Source organism: Protopterus annectens, chromosome 10.part0 (assembly GCF_019279795.1).
Source record: "Protopterus annectens isolate FY-2018-M chromosome 10.part0, PAN1.0, whole genome shotgun sequence".
NCBI lineage: Eukaryota > Metazoa > Chordata > Ceratodontiformes > Protopteridae > Protopterus > Protopterus annectens.
The window spans coordinates 739,910,673-739,930,113 of NC_056744.1; the positions used below are offsets into that span (position 1 = coordinate 739,910,673).

Genomic DNA, 19,441 nt, shown 5'->3' on the forward strand with positions numbered 1-19,441 from the left:
ATCCTAAATCTTTAGGTTTGGCTGTTTCCTAGCAAACTGTTTCTTCTTGGATATCTAAAGCCATTTCTTCTTGCTATTCTTTTGATGGGAAAAGCCTTCCTTCCTCTGTTAAGGCTAATTCCACTAGGGCTGTGGCTTACTCTGCTGCTTTTTTCAAGGGTTTGGACTAATTCTATTCTTGAGGCAGCAACCTGGACTTCTGTGCATACCTTTACTAAGCACTATAAGTTGGTTGTGATTTCTAGGGCCAGAGCTGGCTTTGCCAGGGCCATTCTCTATGGCTTCCCAGAGGGCTTTGCTGGCCCTTCCTCCTCCCAATCTTTTTCCTGAGCTTTTGCACTCTCCCTATTGTAAATAATACTGCAACAGTGATATGGAAGGACATAGTACAGTTGTGTAAGGTCTTAGCATAACAGTAGATGTCCATCTCTTCTCTGTTGCAATATTCGATCCCTCCCTCCTGCCCTGGTCTTTTTTCCTTCTGGATGTGCTTGTTACCTACATTTATCCTTGGACTGTCGTTCCTATTCGGGCTTTTCAGTTCTGAGGATGGTATGTCCAACGTCACCTTTATACCGTACGTCATGTGCAGGGAGCATACCTGTGAAGTATGGCATACCCTTTACAACTGAAGGGCTTTGATATACTGGCTGGAAGTCGGGCTGCCCTTGGCAGGGGATCCTTAAGATTACTGCGACAGTGAAGAGAAGGACATCTGCTGTTATGGTAAGATTTTGCACAACTGTGCTTCCTTCAGGTTTACCACTAAATCCTTATGATTTCAGAACACCCTTCCTACTATGTTCCCTTTTTGTTCAAATAACTCATTATTACTAAATTCTACAGCTAAGTTCCCCCTGAAGTATGCAGGCCCTTTAACCCCCCATAGAATGTAATCTGTTTTTATTTATCAAAGCCTTGTAAAGTCTAACATCCACATCATCTTTTTTCCGTTCCTTTTTTAATTTATATTAAACTGGAATTAAAATCCAATTCCGGATACAACACTATATTTTACACATAACCACATGCAAATTTTATCCCATAACTGTTTCTTTCTGACTGAAATTGTATAGGCATATACATTAATTATTACCTCTACTTTCTATACCCACTCACAAAATTCTTCCTGGTTCAACTACATTCACGTGTAAAATACAAACATTTTGTAGTAAAACAAAAGTGATTACCCAGGAACACCCGTCAAGCCTAAATGACCAGAACATTTCCCTCCAAAAAAAAATTCTCTATATAATGTTCACTCCCGGAAATGTTCCAAATATTTTGGAACATATCATACCTAGATTTTGGCCCACTTTCCAGTTTCCCACTTACAGACATTAAAAATCAAACTTTGAAACCTGATTTTCTCTTTCTAATAATGTTGTATATCCCTCTCTCTTTAAAGATTTGCTTTCTTTACAGTTTATTCATTTTGTTACTCATTTCTCTTTCTCTTCCATTTTCATCATCCTCAGTCACACTGGCCAATGAAGCATAAGAATTTGATATAGACCATAAGTCGCAGGATGACCTTCCTTAGCTCTTGCTAGAGTAGCGTCAGTCAGAAAATTCCTCTTGACAAAAATACAACTTTGCAACATTATCACTTATTTTTGGTCAGTCCACCTCAAAATTATCTTGCCCCATATCTATTGCACATTTTATCACACTTCTGTTTATTGTGACCTATGTGGTCATATTCTTCACATACTAGATTAGGATAGATTTGCTTAAAATGATCAATTTTACCACAAAGAAAATAGTTGTCCTGCATCCATCCATCTATCCGTCCATCCATCCATTCGCAGCCCCTTTTTCCCATTTTTGCACATGGGGTCAGGGTGTCATTTCAACAGTGACAATCATATAGAGCCAAGGTTTACACCGCCGGGTGGCTAGCCTGCCGTGGTAGTTCTTTCACACCACACACTCGCATGGACTTTCACAACTATAGCCAATTTTGAGTATCCAATCCAGCCTACTTCATGTCTTTGGAATGTGGAAGGAAAGCCACGTGAACACAGAGAAGATATGCAGATTCTGCACAGATGGCACTTCAGCCGACAATCAAGCCTGGGAACCTCATGCTGTGAGGCGACAAATCTATCTGCTACAAATAATTTTGTGCAAAATTTTTGATGATCAGAGTGTTTTAAATGTCAGTTCCACATTACCCTCACAGCCCCCAGTCCATAGTACCAGTTTGTCCTTTGTTTTCACTAAACTGTGCACAGCTTCACAATGTTTCAGCAGTACTGTGCACACGTACCCTTCTGTTACATGTGTATTTCTTGTCCAGACTTGTACTTGCACTTTCTATTGAGATGTAAAATTATACAAGACAACATGTTGCACATGCCTGTGTTTTCTCAAAGTTTTGTTCTATAATTTGAAAAGCTATTTCTGTTCCTAAACAAACATCATAAATTATTTCCATATTAAACTGAAACAGAGCTCTCACCTGTGGAATTGTCACTCAACATGGGCAATTATTTTATTTCAGAAGTTATAACAATTCATGGGGGTGACCCCTCATGCAGATATCTGAATATTAAAAGTTTACATTGATCCAATCATCCACCTGTCTGGTTCAGCTCCTGTTTCTCTATCCTGCTTATCACTACATCAGCAAATGACAGCTGACCTGAAGCACTAGCTGATATCACTTCCTGTGGCTCAGAATTATTGCTTGCAGTCAAAGCAGGCTGTTTTTTTCCCTCTTCTCTCAAATCTAAGATTTAATTTTGAATATGTGAAGAAACTCCCAGCTGAAGTGTTAGATCAAGATCTATGGCAAAGTCAGTGGCCTCCACCATATTGTCAGTATTTGCAAATTTTATGCACAATTTAAGACCGTAACACTTCACCCAAAGAATTAACCACATTCTGTGCATCCACCTCTTTGTCTAGTAGCTTTTGTGTACTTAAGCCTCCAGGCTGCATATTAGTCACAATTACCTCCTCTTTACCTGCTGCAGGCTTCTGCCCACCTGAGGCACTAAGAGCTGCAGTTGCACCACCGGTGTCACTTACTAGCAGAGTAGTTGAATCCCCCAGATGCCTGGGTAAAATTTGCTCTAGCCAGTACAAATACCACTTCAAGTCTGCCTCTGAAAAGAGGCCACTGCCCTAGTGGGATTGACCTGGTCAACAAAAGATAGCTAAAATAAAATAGAGTAAGCAAATAAATAAAATGGTTGGAGTAACAGCAGTTGTGAGGGTGGAAGGTAGATTGACTGTTGCTGCTTTGGTAGGCCTTGCTAGTGTGCAAGTGAAATAAAGATAGAGAAGGGGATGAATGAAGTTAAGATAAGTGGGAGATGGACTGAAGATGTAAGATAACGGTAGGATTTAAAGATGTATAAAAAAGAGGCTGAGAATATCAGAAGTACAGCCTTAGTGGTAAGACTAGCAGCCGAATGTTTATAACTACTAACCGCTATTATACGTGCCAGATGCAAGAAGTCATACTGTGTTATGCATCAGCAGTAAACTAGTTAACAGTTAGGCACCAACGACAAACAAGTCACACTGCTAATGTGAACACTTGCAACAGGCACACACTGAACAAAGCAGTGGACAACAGACCGTCAGTAACTGTGTACCAGTTAAATACTGAGTTAGTAAATAGGCAGTAGCATGTACTAAAATTGGGTTTATTTAATAAAGCAGTAATCAGTAAGCACACACTGAATATTAAATCTTATGAGCATAGAGGCATAGCCAATTAACAAAGAATAGACAACAGTAAAGTGCTAAAACAGGATTCCATTAATAAAGCATTAAAAGCACCAACACATATACAGATCAGGTTCTGTTACTAAGACAACAAGCAACAAGTAAGTGTTAAGCTTAAACAAGTAAGCAACATAAATGTACTGAATTTAATAAAATCATTCACAGCAATACAACTAAGCACTAGTTAACAAGACACAGAAAAGTCATTGAAGTTTATATAATCCACAGTAAGGATGTAGTAAAGAACTGAGATGAGCAAGTCTTTAAGGATATTTCCTTACAGAAGCCCAGTAGTCAAAATCAGGCTTGTACCCCTGCATGTGTATCGAAATCAGGCACACTCAACTCTTTAGTGGAACCCAACCTCAGGTAGCTAGGTGTGGAGGCCACTACTAATTTCACCAGTGACTGGTATAGTGTAGACCTTATCCTAGGAAGCTACTGAAAACCCTTTCTGTTAAATTGGCCAGAACCCAGACAGAAAGTGTCTTTTTGGTTTTCTCCTTTGCAGACTCCTTTGGACTTTCTGGATTGCACTTTAGAACACTGTCAGCTGCTGATTGTTATTGTTAATCATACAGTGTCTTAACAAAGTACTTTCATTGAGAGGTGGTCTCCTAGAGAATCACCCCAACAGAACCAATTGGTTATAAGTAATATTTTTAACTTGGAGGCTCTGGCGGTATAGAGGGAAAAAGCCCTAACTACAACCCAGGATCAATTAGTGATTCGGGGCTTTGGACAATTGATGATGTGGCAGGTAAGGATGGGTGTGCCTATCCTGGAGGGAGGGTGGCAACATGGACATTTCCTGCAGTGAACTCCAGTGGAGGCTGGAGTCATCATTGGAGGAAGTGGGGGGTAGACCTGGTTTAGCTGCTGCAGGGGTGTGGCTGTATGCCACAATATCCCCATTGTATGTCCACCGATCTGATATAACCACATCACCATGGGAAGAGTGGAGAATGGGTAGGGATTACAAAAGCACCCCCCCCACCCAATGAGCCCCTGGGATACCCGTAGGATCCATGTCAGGCCCCACACTGGAGTAGGTCAGGGAGTAAGGAGATGTCTGGTAGACCTGGCATGAATGTGGGGCACTGGGGTACCAGGTCGGTAATATGAGAAAAAGGAGACACAAATAAATAAATAAATTGTGGAATGAGCATGTGGAAATTCCAACCTTAATATTCACATATTTGGTGTGATATTTTGTTGCATCAGGTTTTATGTTTTTATCCATGAAGAGTAAATATAGTATCTGCATGTCCTGTACAGTGCATTGGTCTGGGTTGTATTGAAACAAGGAAGTGATGCCGTTGTCATGTTGCACAAAAGACAAACCAAGCTATAAAATGTGAACGATTTGAATTGAATACGGAACACTGTTTAAACATGTTTTGTTTTCTCTTCTAAGGCCTAATCATGACTGTGAGCAAGCCCTGCTATTTTGGTAACCTGTTGCTTGGAGTTGTGGGAGTGGATGTGAACCTGGCCTATATCCTAGAGGATGTCACCTACTACCAGGATTCCCTGGCTTCTTACACATTTCTTATTGATAATAAAGGTATGTTCATTGTTTTATTTGTCACAGTTGTAATGGATAGATGGTATTGCACATATTTTTCTCTAGCTTGAAGAAGTGTCAGCATTTTTGACTTAAAAAAAGGCAAAAAAGCAAAAGGTCTGAATAGCACCTTCTTGCAAATCAAGGGGATTTTTTTGCAATCTGTTAAGATTTTGGTTTTTGTAGTTGTAGTCTAATATGATGAGCTTAGAATGCTAGAGTTTAAGAAAGACACTTGGCACAGCTATCATGTTGCAGTTAGGGCAAGAGCTTCATGGAGCATGTTTCATTGAGTTCCTTTGTTATCCATTTTTCTGTTGTTGTTTTTTTTTTCTGTATCCTCATTTATCTGCATACAGTCCTGTCTTGTCATTAATTATATATTTTTTCCTATTTCTGTAGTACTGACTTGCACCCTTATACTGGAACTGTCTAGCAGTGTCCTTTCTATGTGCAGTTTGCCAAAACTACTAGCTATGCAGAAAGACACAAACTGGCGGAGTTTAATCTTGGTTATGTCCCGGGTAGAGTTCAGGGGTCATATATTGCAGTGAAGGTATGCAATGACATGGAGACATGCAAATTGCTTCCTGCCTTTCCATCCATGAAGCTGGAGTTAGTGTGCCAATTTCCTGCTTCTTTTAGGAATTGCTGAGGTATGTTATGCTACCTTTCCTCTATCTATAGAGAAAAAGCTATTTAGAATACGTTCTTTCTTCATCAGGCTACTGCTTCTTCATCCTCAGTTGTAAGTGGTTGTCATCCGAAACAAGCTCCCAAGTTATGTGCAGGAAAGATGGCTTGTGTCTTGCACAAATTTTCATGCATAGCTGCCTGGTTGTGTAGGGGCTAGCAGTGGAGGTTTCTTTTGCCTGTAGTCTGAAGATATTTATTTGTGTTTGTTTGTATTATTTGGTACTGTGTAAAGAAGTCATGTAAGAGTACGTGGTTAACTATGCATGGATGCTGTTTAACAGACTGAGTGGGAACACTACAGCAGAGGAGTTAAGACTCCTAGTAAATAGTACGTGTGTATATGTGTGTGTTTGCATATATGTGATTTCAAGCCTATAATGTGTTGTTTCTTTGTTTTTCAATCTGTAAGTGTAAAAATGTTAACAAGACTCCTCCTGGCTCATCCAGACCACTATAATCTTTTAACATAATTAGTCTATTTGAGTATCACTTTATACTATTCTTGCTAAAGAAAACTTGCCATGAGTGAAGGCCCCCCGATATATTTACAACTGTGCTATATAGAGTCATTGTCATCAGTCACAGAATGTGCATGCACGCAGAGTACTCAGTCAGTCAGTATTTTATGCAGAGTTCCCTTTCTCAGTATTTTATTTATAGTTCCCTTTCTAAAAAATTTCAAAGACCAAAAGAAGCCAAACATAGTTTTGCAGAACAGTAATATACAGAAATCTTAATGTTATGAGAATTATTTAATAAATGTAGCACAAGAAGAAAAAAAAGTCATGTACCATCAAAATCTTTACTAAACAAAAATTGTTTTTGTATGGGTGTGAAAGTCAGATTTCCAAAGATTTAAGCCAGACACCAGAAAAAAAGGCTTGGAGGCCAACTGAATGTATTTGATGCCTCAGGAATGTTAAGCAGTTTAGCGGTGGAAGAGTTGAGAACTCTAGTCAGCTTATAGGGTCTCAGTAGTTCAGCCGGGCTAAAACATGCAGGATCATGTAATGCCTTACATGTAAGAACTAAAACCTTGTAGAAAATATAAAATCTGACTGGTAACCAGTGACGTGTTCCAGGTAATATTCAGTACAGTACAATACCCGCTTTACTTAACAGGCCAAAAATTTAATGGGACAGATATAGGAGAGTATTAAATTCCCTTCATCCTGCTTTGTTGATGCTCTGGATTGAAGAGCAGTGTTGTGATGCTAATGTGTACATGATTGGTGGCCAACCTTACAATATCAGTTAGCTTCATGAGTCCCCTCTGTGAGCTTAAAAAGGCTGAAACTAAGATAAAGTATCTCATAATACATCTCTTAACGAAGAGAAAGTAGTTATTTAGAGAAATGTGAAGAAATGGTTTTATTCTTCATAAAATTACACAATACAGATTCTTGTGTTTGTGATGAGATCCAGTGGACATCTTTTCTGTCACAATATACAGGCTATCAAGTAGCTGCACTTTTTTATTTAATGCAGTACATATTGTGGCTTTATTACCCTTGGAAACCATGGAAGCAAAAAACATTTCAAGGTTCTTTTAATATTACTTCTTGTTGCCACTTGCATAAGTGTCAGTAGCTCAAAGGATAGCACCTGCACCTTTGGTGCTGAAGATGAAAAGGATGTGGATTCTATTCCTACTCCAGATGACTGAATTAGTTTTCCAGTATTGACACTGCAGTGCACCATAACGGGGTGCTGCACCAACATCTCATCTGCCTGAGTTGGTGATAGCTCAGGTGGCTGTAAATAATCCCACAGCATATACTGAAAAAAAAAACAGTAAGGGAAGTTCCCTAGTGCTCTGGCCAGATTCCCCATATTCAATAGACAGATCTTCCTGAAAACAGGCCAGTGGCCTAGTGGGACTAATTCAGTGAAAAACAGTGTCAATAAGTAAATATTGTAATAACCTCACCATTTCAAGCATAAGCAACAGGAATAAGCTCACAGTATGAGCACTAAAATTCAGAGTACGAGAAATTCTATTGGGGTGCTCACCGTGTTGTCCAAGCAAACTTATATGACTTCATGTACTACAAAACATTACAGTTATGTTCCAATCATTATGCAGTTTGTGTTTAAGAAATGTATTTAAAATTCATCTTTCAAGCTTTGCTCTTCTGCATACATACTGGTTAATTGGCAACACTAAGTCGATCAGTACATAATATTTGATTGACTGGCTACACTGTATTGATAGATCTGTAATGTTCACCTTTGAAGAACTTGTCACTCAGGTTATGGCTGAAAAATATTAACAGACCAGCTCATGTAGTTAACAGAATAAATAAATGATTGACAACCTGATCGTAGTTCTTTCTGTTATGCTGTTTGTATTTTTGTGAAAACTGTCAGCCCTTTGAGATCAAGAGTGGTGTGTTTGGTAACCTTAGAGAGCAAAATGCCTTGTTATGCATCTTAACTTCTGCTGCTGATGTAATCTGATAATTTGGTTGTTGAATCCTTATCCCAAGTGTTTCAGATAGCTGGGCTGAAAACACTAGCAGAAGCCTTGCAAAACATAATTTTTACTGACATGACTTGGGTATATCTAGAAAAAAAGAACAAAAATTATGATTATGTGTTTAAAAATACTATTTATGTAACAGAGCTGTGGATGTGTGAGCAGCAGGGGTGGAGAGAAACATGTCATCTTCCAAAATTAATGTACTTGTTTGTTAATTCTAGGGTACACACTCATGCATCCATCTTTGACCAGGCCTTATTTGCTGACAGAACCACCAGTGCATACAGATATCATTCATTATGAAAATATTCCTAAATTTGAATTGGTTCGCCAAAATCTTTTAAGGTAAGATTGACTCTCTTAAAAAAAGGCTATGGCAAAAATATTGGAAGTAAAATTTTTATACATGCACTGTTTATCTGGAAAGGTATCTTTGAAATCACTAAATGTGAAAAGAAACAGTGTAATGCATGCTTGACTGTTGGGCTGCTTTTCAGCCATTATATAAGCTTTGAGTAAGCATCTGAGGACGTGTTAACATCATAATGGTTCTCCAGTGGTAAATCTGTTGCCCTAAGTTTAATTGTAAAGGAACATCTCTCTGCTTGAGAGACTTATGATTTATTGTAGTCCTACCATAGAATGTGTAGATTCCTCTCTGTTCCAGCATTCATAAATCGGCAAACATATGAGCACCTAGACTGTTAATCTTTAATTTCTGTGTAGTATGTGATTGATTACACCTGTTGGACAAGCTGTCACTATTGCATTGGGTAGCATTATTTTTATTAGTCCCACATGATCTTCATTAGATGGACTTTATTTGTATTGTTTGCCTCACAGACAGTAATTCACTGCTGCACTGCTTCTCATCCCTGTAAGAGAAGAAACATATTCTAGAAGTACTTCCTTGTAATGGAATTCTAAAAAAAATGTATGTTTAAAAGTGTTTTAAACAATATTCCCCAGTGGCTGCTATTCTAGATCAAATTTTAAGCAGTTATTTATGTGTTATTTATTTATGTTATTTAACATTTGATCTGAAGTAGTTAACTTCATTTGGTCTGCAACCTGTGGGATACGGATCCGACCTCGGATCCGAGCCGGCAACTTTACAAAGCTTAGATCCGAGCTCCTAGCTCCTCCCCTTACCCACAATCCCCTGCCAACCCTGACTGACCTCAGATCTAGTTTGCCGCGCTTCTGGTCAGCAGCTAGGTTTTGAGCTCCTGGTTCGTAGGGTCTTCGTAGAGTTTGTGAGAAGTTTAAAACTTTTTTTCTATTACTTTTAAGTGTACGAGTGTGTTGAGGTTAGGTATCCCTTTGGTTAAATCCTTGTAGTTAAATCTTTTTAGTTAAATTTACCCTCCCTCCCCTTCGCTGGTACGTAGTTCTGTGTGTGGTGTGTTTGGGGCCTAACGAGTGTGTTTTCTTTAGAATGTCTGAGGCCCCAAAACCAATCTTTTCTAAGTGCACTGAGTGTGGCCATAAGCTCTCCCCGGCGGATGGTCACACTCGGTGTGTCCAGTGCCTTGGGGTTGAACACCTTTCCTCTGGATGCACTAGCTGTGTAGCGTTCAACCCCAGGGCACTGAAGGACCGGAGGTCTAAGCTGATCCTGGCGGGACTTTTGCCCCCGGATTTGGCTTTGGCCTCTGGTGCTTCTGTGGCCTCCTCCCAGGCTTTGGAGGCGGCCACTCCTGCCTCCCTCCCCCTGGCCGGGACTCAATCTCCCGATTTGGCGCCGGAGGAGAGGGAGGCCAGGAGAGAGAAAAATGGAGGGAGAAGCACCACAAGCGGCAGGCCGAGGCCTCCTCTTCGGCCCCCCGGCTAAGCGGGCTTCTCCCTCCATGGCTTCCAGGTCTCCTCCTTCTCGGCTCCATTCTCCATGCTTCTCACCGGGACCCGAGGAGGAGGAGACCCGATCTCTGTCGAGGTAATCAAGGCGGCACTCCCAGCCAGCCTCGGTGGCCTCGTCGAGATCAATGCGTAGCCTTTCTGAAGCTGATTTGGACCAGGTGATGCGAAGGTTCATCCAGGCCCAAATACAGATGGGAGTGCTCCTGCCTCCCCCCCCTCCAGGGGGGGAGCTCAACACCCTTCTTTGCCCTGATAGCCCCTTCTCTGACCCGCTTCCCGGGTTCGGAGCGCTCGGAGCCAGGCAGCGTTGGAGCCGGGGGTGGGTCTGCACCTACAGTATCTGGTACTTTGGCTCTGACTCTTCCTTCGAGTTTACCGGATCCATCCTTGTCGGATCCGAGCTCTCAGAGCCATGCTCTGAGCTTCGGATCCGAGGGGTTTGGTGTGCCTTTGGCTCCGTCCAGGTTGGAGCACACTGGCCCTTCAGATCCGATGGTCTCGCCGCCGGCTCTGATCCATCCATCGGATCTGAGTGAGGGTCGGCTGTCAGATCCTAGAGAGAGTGGCTCTCCCTCGGCCTTCGATGTGGTGGAGAGGGCTCTGTTGAGTGCATCCAGGCCCCCGCTCCCTGCTACGTTTCCATCCCGCACTCCCTCTCATTTGGGTAGGGCTTCCGTCGCCCGGCCACAGGGACAGCCTGCTTTGATGTCTCAGGTCATTCCCCTGGAACAAGACGTTGCTGGTGAGTCATCCTCGGACATTCCTCCCGAGGATGTTCCTCACAAGCGGAAGTGTAAGAGGAGGCACGTGGACTCCACCGAGTCCTTGACAGAAGACATGGATTTGGATGAGGGAGAAGGCTCCCCAAGGTCACCCCCCGAGGATGTCTCCTTCGGAGACATCATGGAAATGCTTAGGATAAGAGGGGGGGTGGTCTGCTCCCCAAGGCTTCCTCGGATGAATCTGTGTTCCTGGAGGCGTTCAAAGCAGGCCCATGTACCTCTTGGGTGTCCCCTGTGGCTGACCCCTTAGTGGACCTTATCACCACTAGGGCGTGGAAGGAGCTGGACAATGTGGAGCCAGTCCCCAAACATCCTTACAAGATCCTGAGCCCTCCAGCAGAGAAATCCCATTGGAGCAGCCACCAAGAGGGAGTTAGCCCAAGAGAGTCCCTCGGTCCATCCCCCCGAGCAAGGAGTCTCGCTTGATGGACCATCTTGGGAAGCGGGTCTTTAGTTCAGCGACCTTCTCTGTAAGGTCCCTGAACTACATGGCACATGTGATTCGACTGCAGCGAGACCTTATCAAAGAGTACGCTGCATCACCCCCGGAGTCCATGTCGGGGTAGGACAAACAGTTGTACTCCACTCGCATGACCACTCTTAGGTCTATATCCAACACCTCTATGCGGCTTTTATCTCATGCTACAGAGGGAGCCGCTAGAGCCAGCAGAGCAGGCCTAGTTATGAGGAGCCAGGCCTGGCTCTGACATTGTGATTTCGCGGAACCCTTCAAGGCGTCCTTTGCGAATGCTCCCTTTGATGGTTCTGCCCTATTTGGCAAGACAGTTCACGTGACTTTTGTCCAGAGCGAAAAGGACGGGAAGACGTTGTCTGCCGTTGGAGTCTGCTTCTCTGCTCCCCAGAGGTCCTTCTCCAAGAACCAAAAGGGACAGAAGAAGATGTGGTTCCGAAAGTCGCAACAATCCCAGTCCGCTCCGGACTCCCTGTCCTTCCGCGGCAGAGAAGGACAGGGTGGACGCCGCCCTAGAGGCAGAGGGGGCCCGAAGATCTTTGGGTCCAGAGAAGCCTTCTCTGATCAACCTATGCAGCAACCCTGAAGGGTTGCCCGACTGCTCCACTCTGGAGGTAGTCGGGGGGCATTTCTCGAAACACCTGGCAGCTTGGGAGTCCATTACAACAGACCGCTGGGTGCTTCGTATCATATCCAGAGGATAAAGAATTCCCTTTTCCTACATTCCCAACATCCCCGGACACCTCCCCGATGTTCCACCTAATCAGAGGGAGGCAGCAGCTGCGGAAATTCAGCTGTTTTTAGGAAAAGGAGCCATCCAGCACGTCCCCCAGACCAGTCCGGATCGGGTTACTACTCCAGGTTCTTTTTGGTGCCAAAAAAGATGGGGGACCTAAGGCCCATCCTCGATCTTTCCCTACTAAATCTGTCAGTAACCAAAGAAAGGTTCCGGATGGTCACTCTTCAATCTATTCTCCCCCTCTTGTGGGAGAATGACTGGATGTGCTCCACAGACCTCAAGGACGCGTACTACCACATATTGATGGACGAACGGTCCAGGAGGTTTCTCCACTTCCGGCTGGGAGACAGTCATTATCAATTCAGGGTCCTCCCCTTTGGTCTCACCTCAGCCCCCAGGGTGTTCACCAAGGTATTAGCAGTGATAGCAGCCCACCTGAGACTCCAGGGAATGCAGGTCTTCCCGTACCTGGACGACTGGCTCCTCACCGCCCCAACAAGGCATCTACTATGCTTAGCCAGGGACTACTTTCTCAACCTTGCTCCGCAACTGGGGATCACTATAAACTCAGACAAGTCCTCTCTCACCCCGACTCAGGTGATAGATTTTATCGGGGCCAGACTGGACACCAACAGGCAGCTAGTCTTCTTAACTCCCGACCAGTTGCACACTTTGAGGGCACATGTGCGGGCCATCTTTCAGTCTTCAAAACCTCCGGAGGGATTGGTTCTGAGGGCCCTGGAGTCCATGGCAGCCGCTATAAACCTTCTTCCCATAGTGCGTCTGAACATGAGGATTTTACAGTGGACTCTCCAAGTCCAATGGTCCCTTCATCAATGCCCCTTGAGTCACCCCATTTCTCTCAGCAGGGCCTGCAAGAGGGCTCTCATTTGGTGGCTTCATTCGCCGGACCTCCAGGTGGGACGCCTCTTTGCCACGGCCCCCCCTCTCACCACGGTGACCACGGACGCCTCTCGTCTTGGGTGGGGGGGGCATTATTTGAGCAGGACGGTCCAAGGCACGTGGAAGGATTCGGAGACCTTATTGCACATAAATGTTCTAGAGATGAGGGCAGTGCTGTTGTCGTTGCAAGCACTTCAGAGCCTTCTGCCTGTAGGAACAATTGCAATCCAGACAGACAATATGTCTGTGGTATGGTATATCAACAAACAAGGGGGAACCAGGTCTTACCCACTCTGTCCAGAAGCCATGAGAGTGTGGGAATGGGCAATCTCCACCAACCGCTTTCTCACTGCAACGCACATTCCGGGATGGACCAACATCCTGGTAGACAGACTGAGTCGCGCCATCCTTTCACCTTACGAGTGGACCCTCAATCCTCGAGTAGCGAGTCGAATTTTTGCCGTTTGGGGGCAGCCCTGTTGCGATCTTTTCGCATCTCCCTCAAACACGAAATGCAACAATTACTTCGCTCTCATTCCCCCTGCCGGGGAAGCCCCGAGGGATGCCTTGGTGCATGCTTGGCCACCCGGTCTTCTCTATGCCTACCCTCCTCTTCCCCTCATGCTGAAACTTCTTCAGAAAGCCAGTCGGTTGGGGAGCAGTGCTCCGGAATATCCTTCCATGAAGGCCGCCCAAGATTTAGGTAGCGGGGGACTCTGTCCTACAGGTTGCAGAACAAATGAAGTTAACTACTTCAGATTAAGAAGATATGTACTCACCATAATGTTCCATCTGAGTAGGTAAACTTCATTTGTCTGCAACCGTTTCCCCCCTCTGTCCCCCTGACCTTCAGATGCGTTTCATGTCATATAGTGATGTACCATTCTGATAATGTAGTTAGTTGTCCACTATAGTGCTTGTGGGCAAACTTGATCTGAGGTCAGTCGGGGTTGGCAGGGGATTATGGGTAAGGGGAGGAGCTAGGAGCTCGGATCTAAGCTTTGTAAAGTTGCCGGCTCGGATCCGAGATTGGATCCGTATCCCACAGGTTGCAGACAAATGAAATTTACCTACTCAGATGGAATGTTATGGTGAGTACATAACGTCTTATTTACTGTTAGTGCCCGACTGGGACAGAGCCCATTTTCAGTGGTGGCCCAGGGAGAAAAGCTCCACAGGTAATAGACATATAATGCAATTAGAAATGTACAAAAAAATTTGAATTGGATCACATAGAATAAAATATAACATCCATGTACATGATGTATGAGACAGAAAAGTAAGAAGCAGAAGATTCGCCATTAATACATATTGTTACAGTCAATAGTTGAACTGTTCATTAGACTACATATAGGCACCAATTTAGTCTGTAGATTTGACAGAGGACTTTATAAAGTGATAGTGCAGAGTGCAAATTGAATAAGGGAAAAGTCTGAAGGCCGAGGAAATGGACAGTGGGGCAAGTAGTAGAAAAGATAGTGGAGCAGAGCTTATGGGTGTTAGAAGAAGGAGCTGATTAATCAAGGTAAGGAATATTAGTAGAGAAAGGGGGATTGGAGTGTGGGGAAGGAGCAGTGGGAGTAAGCTAGTATAAATAAATGTGTGAGAAGGCCATACTATGGTATAAAGTGGTTTAGTTCGGTATAGATTAATTGGTGATTGAAGGAATATTTAGTCAGGACTAGTGCATGGGCAAAACCATTTATTTTTGAGGAAGTTCCCAAGTAGATTTATAAATTGAGTTGTGTTGTCAGAAGTTATGGTAAGATGTAGTATAGTATTCTAACTTTAGAGATATAGCAAGAGTAAAGAGAGTCACCAGCGGTCTTGTTGTTTTTGGATACTTATATTAGGGATTTGCAGGCAGTCCACGAGTTACAGACATCCAACTTGTGGATGACCCATAGATAAGAACAGGCTGCCACAACGTAGGAAGTAACGTGAAAGTAAATAAAAATCTTTAAAGTTGCCCAAATCTAAACCTTGAAATGAAGAATTCTCTTGTACTTTCCTTTTCTCCGTTTTCCCCATTTGTGAAGCTGCTTGCACATCATGTTAGAGCAGTTACTTCCACCTTCATAGAGAACAAGAGATCCAATTGGTTAAGTGAGCACTGTTTTTCACAATCTGATTGGTCAAGACTTCTGGCTTGTACAGTACACAGTATTGAAATAGTTGCTACACTGTACAGTAGAATGTGTAAATGATATTGTGGCTCGCTAGGGTCTAGGTGACAGTAAGATGTCTGGCAGAGGTCTGAAAGTTCAGAAAAGAGTGGAAAACATTCATGGGTGATGCCTGTAGCACAGAAATGTGAAGTGAAGCTTAAAAAGAGGTAAGTTTAACATATATATATATTTTTTGTATAGAACGTTCTGTACTGTACTGTATTTTAGTACAGTACAGTAGAACGTTCCATGTATGTGTTTCGAATTACATAAAAATTTGACTTAAGGATAGAGTAAAAAAACAGATCTTGTGTCCTTGACCCAGGGACTGCCTATATTCGTGGACTGGAGGACTCTAGTGTTGGTGTAAGGGTGGCGCAGTTGCTGAACAGTGAGAGTTTTTAATGGTTGGTGAACCAATCTGTGGGCAGTGAGGAGTTGCGTGTATGTTAAGTAATGGTGTAGTTCTAGCTAGTTCAGTTATCGTAAAGCAGAGCAGTAGTGAGACCTGTAGGAGTAGTTGATAGCCAAGTTAACAGTTTTATTGTAGCAGGTTTCTAGTTTGGTTAGATCAGTTTTCTTTAGATTGGTGAAGATAAGGGGAGGCATAAAGTAGGGTGGAAAGTAGGTGAGTTCTAGCGACTAACTTGTATTGTGGTGCTAGTGAGGAAGGGCTTGAGTCTGTATAAAGCCCCTATTTTTTCGTGTATTTTTTAATAGTTTGAGATAGGTGCAAATCGAATTTCAGTTTACTGTCTTTTTAGCACATCTAGTAGTTTTGGTTGGCCTACTGTCGATCTTATAGTATTATTGGAAGATACTAGTAATGGGGTTGTGAGGTCATGTGCTTTACTGGGGTGAAAGAGCATGAGTTTAGTTTTGGATGGATTTAGGATTATTTGTACATCTGATAACTAGGTTTCAACAGCTAGGAAGGACTGTTGCATATTAGCTTCGAGTTCTTTTAGGGTAGGTGCAGCACAGATGACTGTGGAGTCATCAGCATATTGGACAATGGAGGCTATAGAAGTGGTTGTATGAAGCCTGTTGGTGAATATACTGAAAATTAGAGCACCTAGAATTGATCCTTAGGGGAACCCCCATGGTAACTGGTAAGAGGGAAGAGAGGTCATGTTGACATTTGACAAATTGTTGATGGTTAGTTAAGTAACTAAGGAACCATGAGAGTGAAGAATGGCTGAGTTTTTGTAGTGAGAGTTTGTTGAGTAGTTTTTGATGAGAAGCAGTATCGAATGCTTTGGATAGGTCCAAGAAGATGGAGGGTACCATTAGTTCTGATTATCTCGCTTTGGGTTGTGCATGTCTCACACAGACTTATTTGCAGCTGATATTCATTACAAGGATCACTGCTGCAGTATAATCCCTGATGTATGACCATTAGAGGAAGGAGTAGGGTCATCCCTTAGGCCATATTCTCTAGATATCTCTAGAGCAGAGGTTTCTCTTACCAAATAATATTAAAGCATCACTGAGCCTTCGGTTACAATTTCTTCACCTCCATAAGCAGCAAGTTTCGCACTACTATCCACATTGAGTTGTTCATTAGATGTTCTTCGTGTTTCACTGTTGCAGTCATTACCTGTGGGGTTATCCCTGCTGTGGTAGCCCTCGGCCAGCCGGAATACCAGAGTCAATGTTTTTCTGCATCAGCTGCTGTCGCTTGCTGGCTGACGTCAGGTTGTCAGTGCTTTAAAGGAAGGCAGCCAACGTCATTACATCAGTCTTTCTTGCCATGGATCCCGTAGTAGAAGCAGTTTGCAAGTGTGCCGGTTGGTCTCTACCAGAGTTCAAATTGCAGCTGAAAATGTCTAAAGCTAAGTACCCCGTTGGGGATCCTTTTTTCTTGCACTAACCGATGTCCGAAAAAGTTAATTGTCTCGCCTGTGGAAAGCAAATACCACACCGAGACATCCATTCTTACTGCGTCACTTGTTTAGGCCCAGACCATGACATCCCCCGTTGCCGGTTCTGCGCCCTCTTGAATACGAGAACCATTCATTGTAGAGCTCTTTTTGTAGACAGGTATTTTCGTCTTCTGTCTTCGTTTTCCGAAATGGCGTCCATCAGCTAACAATCTGTTGACTTTCCGAAAAAGCATAAAGATAAAGACAGACCACACAAGGCCAAGCCTTTTGTTGACTCCACCACTAAGCAGGTACTCGGTTCTCCGGAATTCAGTGAGGTGCCTTCGCAGCCCCTGATACCCGATTTGATACCTTTTCAGGCCTCTACTGAGACCCTTTTGGAGTCCTGTATGGTGCGGAAACCTTCTTAGTCTTCCGAGCCTTTGGTTGTTTCTGCCTCAGTTGGGTCTGGAGCCGCAACGCAGGCACCGGCTTCCAAGGAGGTCTTTTGCACTACCGAATCTAGACTAAAACCGACGTCTTTTTCTTCCAATTACCATTTCTCGCAGACCGACCGATGGATACTCTTAGGCCAAGAGGCAGGGCCACTCCTGAGAAAATTACCTCCAGCCACCATTTTACCCCTCCTCCACCACCCCAAGCTCAAATGCTTAAAATGGCAGAGGATCTTATCATCCTTATCAGGGGTAGTCCGGCTGCATCTTCTAAAAGGAAAAGAGACCCTTCCCCTGAAATACTGACAGAACAGGATTCTGAGGAGTCTGATTATTCAGATTTTGAAGAGGAACAACAACTTCTTCCTGCTTGAGGATTCAGATACAGAGGAATCCATTCCTTCTGCCTCCCCACCAGAAGATCTTTCCTTTGGGGAAACCCTTCACACCCTCAGGGAACATTTCCACTGGGAATGCCAAGCACTTCTCTCATTCTAAGAAAGGACTAAGAGAGTTTCTAGACCTGCCTCAGCACAGACCCTTGACCATCCGCCCTATCTTAGAGATGGTTGATGATGTCTTCCATGAATCCAGCTTAACTCCTGACTCCCTCCCACCTGCTCCCAGAAAACTTGACAGGTACTGCAGGAGTACCAGACTCTCACAAATACCTGTACAGAAATCCTGCTGCAGACCCAGAGGTTATTACACAAGGATCAAAAGGAGCAAAGGCTAGTTCTGCAAAGAATCCTACTCCTTCTGACAAGGATGCCAGAGCTCTGGACAGATGGGGTAAAAAAGTATACACCTCTGCAACCTTAGCTATCAGATCACTCAACTGTCAGTTCCACTTGTTAAAATATCAACAACACACTTTGGAACTATTAAAACAAAAGATTTCTACCTTTCCTGACTGTGCCATTTTGAAAGGGCTAGCAGATTTACTGCACTCTACTTGTCAAGTGGCTAAACACTCTTTATAATGCTGATATGATGCCCTAGAAGCCTCAAGCAGGGCAGCGGTGTCACGATCTGTCATTAGAAGACATGCATGGTTGAAGGAATAACCTCTCCCTTATCATGTCAAATTACTTGATGCACCATTGGATAAGGACCACTTGTTTGGAGAAAAAGCAGAAGAGGTGCTTAAAAAGATGAAAGACAAAGCAAAATCTATGCAAACAGTAAAAGATTTTCTTCAGGTACAACCTCCTCTGTTAAGCAGGAATTTTCCCTCAAAACACTGGTCCTTTCCTGCATCTAGCAGACAGGGGCAAGGTAAGCCCCACAGGGACAGACCACCAAGACTCCTATCCCAGGGATAGCAGAAAACCAAACAGTGGACCGCTTCCACTCCAAAGGCAGTGAGTTCTAAGCCATCCCTGTATGGCAAAAACTCTCAATGACTCCCTCTCCCCCCTCTGCCCTCTTTTCACTCACCAAAAATTAGGAGGAAGGGTCTCCCTCTGCAAAGAGAAGTGGCTTTCTGTAACAAAAGACCAATGGGTCTTAAAGATCATTTCTCAGGGATACAAATTCTCCTTCAACGAACTCCCAATTCCAAGAGGGTACCCAGACCTACCTCCAAATCAGTGGACAGATGCATTTAAACAAATCCAAATTCTCATATCCCAAGGGGCAGTGGAACCTGTCCCCTCAGATCAGACAGACAAAGGCTTTTATTCCAGACTGTTCCTTGTTCCTAGAAAAG

General features: G+C 43.5%; 1 protein-coding gene across 1 annotated transcript in view; it reads left to right on the forward strand.

The window, feature by feature from the left end:
• CACHD1 (cache domain containing 1) overlaps positions 1-19,441 on the forward strand; it is a 1,377,863-nt gene that overhangs the window by 1,059,752 nt on the left and 298,670 nt on the right. Inside the window, exons 10-11 of the mRNA XM_044085560.1 lie at positions 5,159-5,308; positions 8,708-8,831. Coding sequence (XP_043941495.1) covers positions 5,159-5,308; positions 8,708-8,831 — 274 coding nt within the window. The remainder of the gene's footprint in view (positions 1-5,158; positions 5,309-8,707; positions 8,832-19,441) is intronic.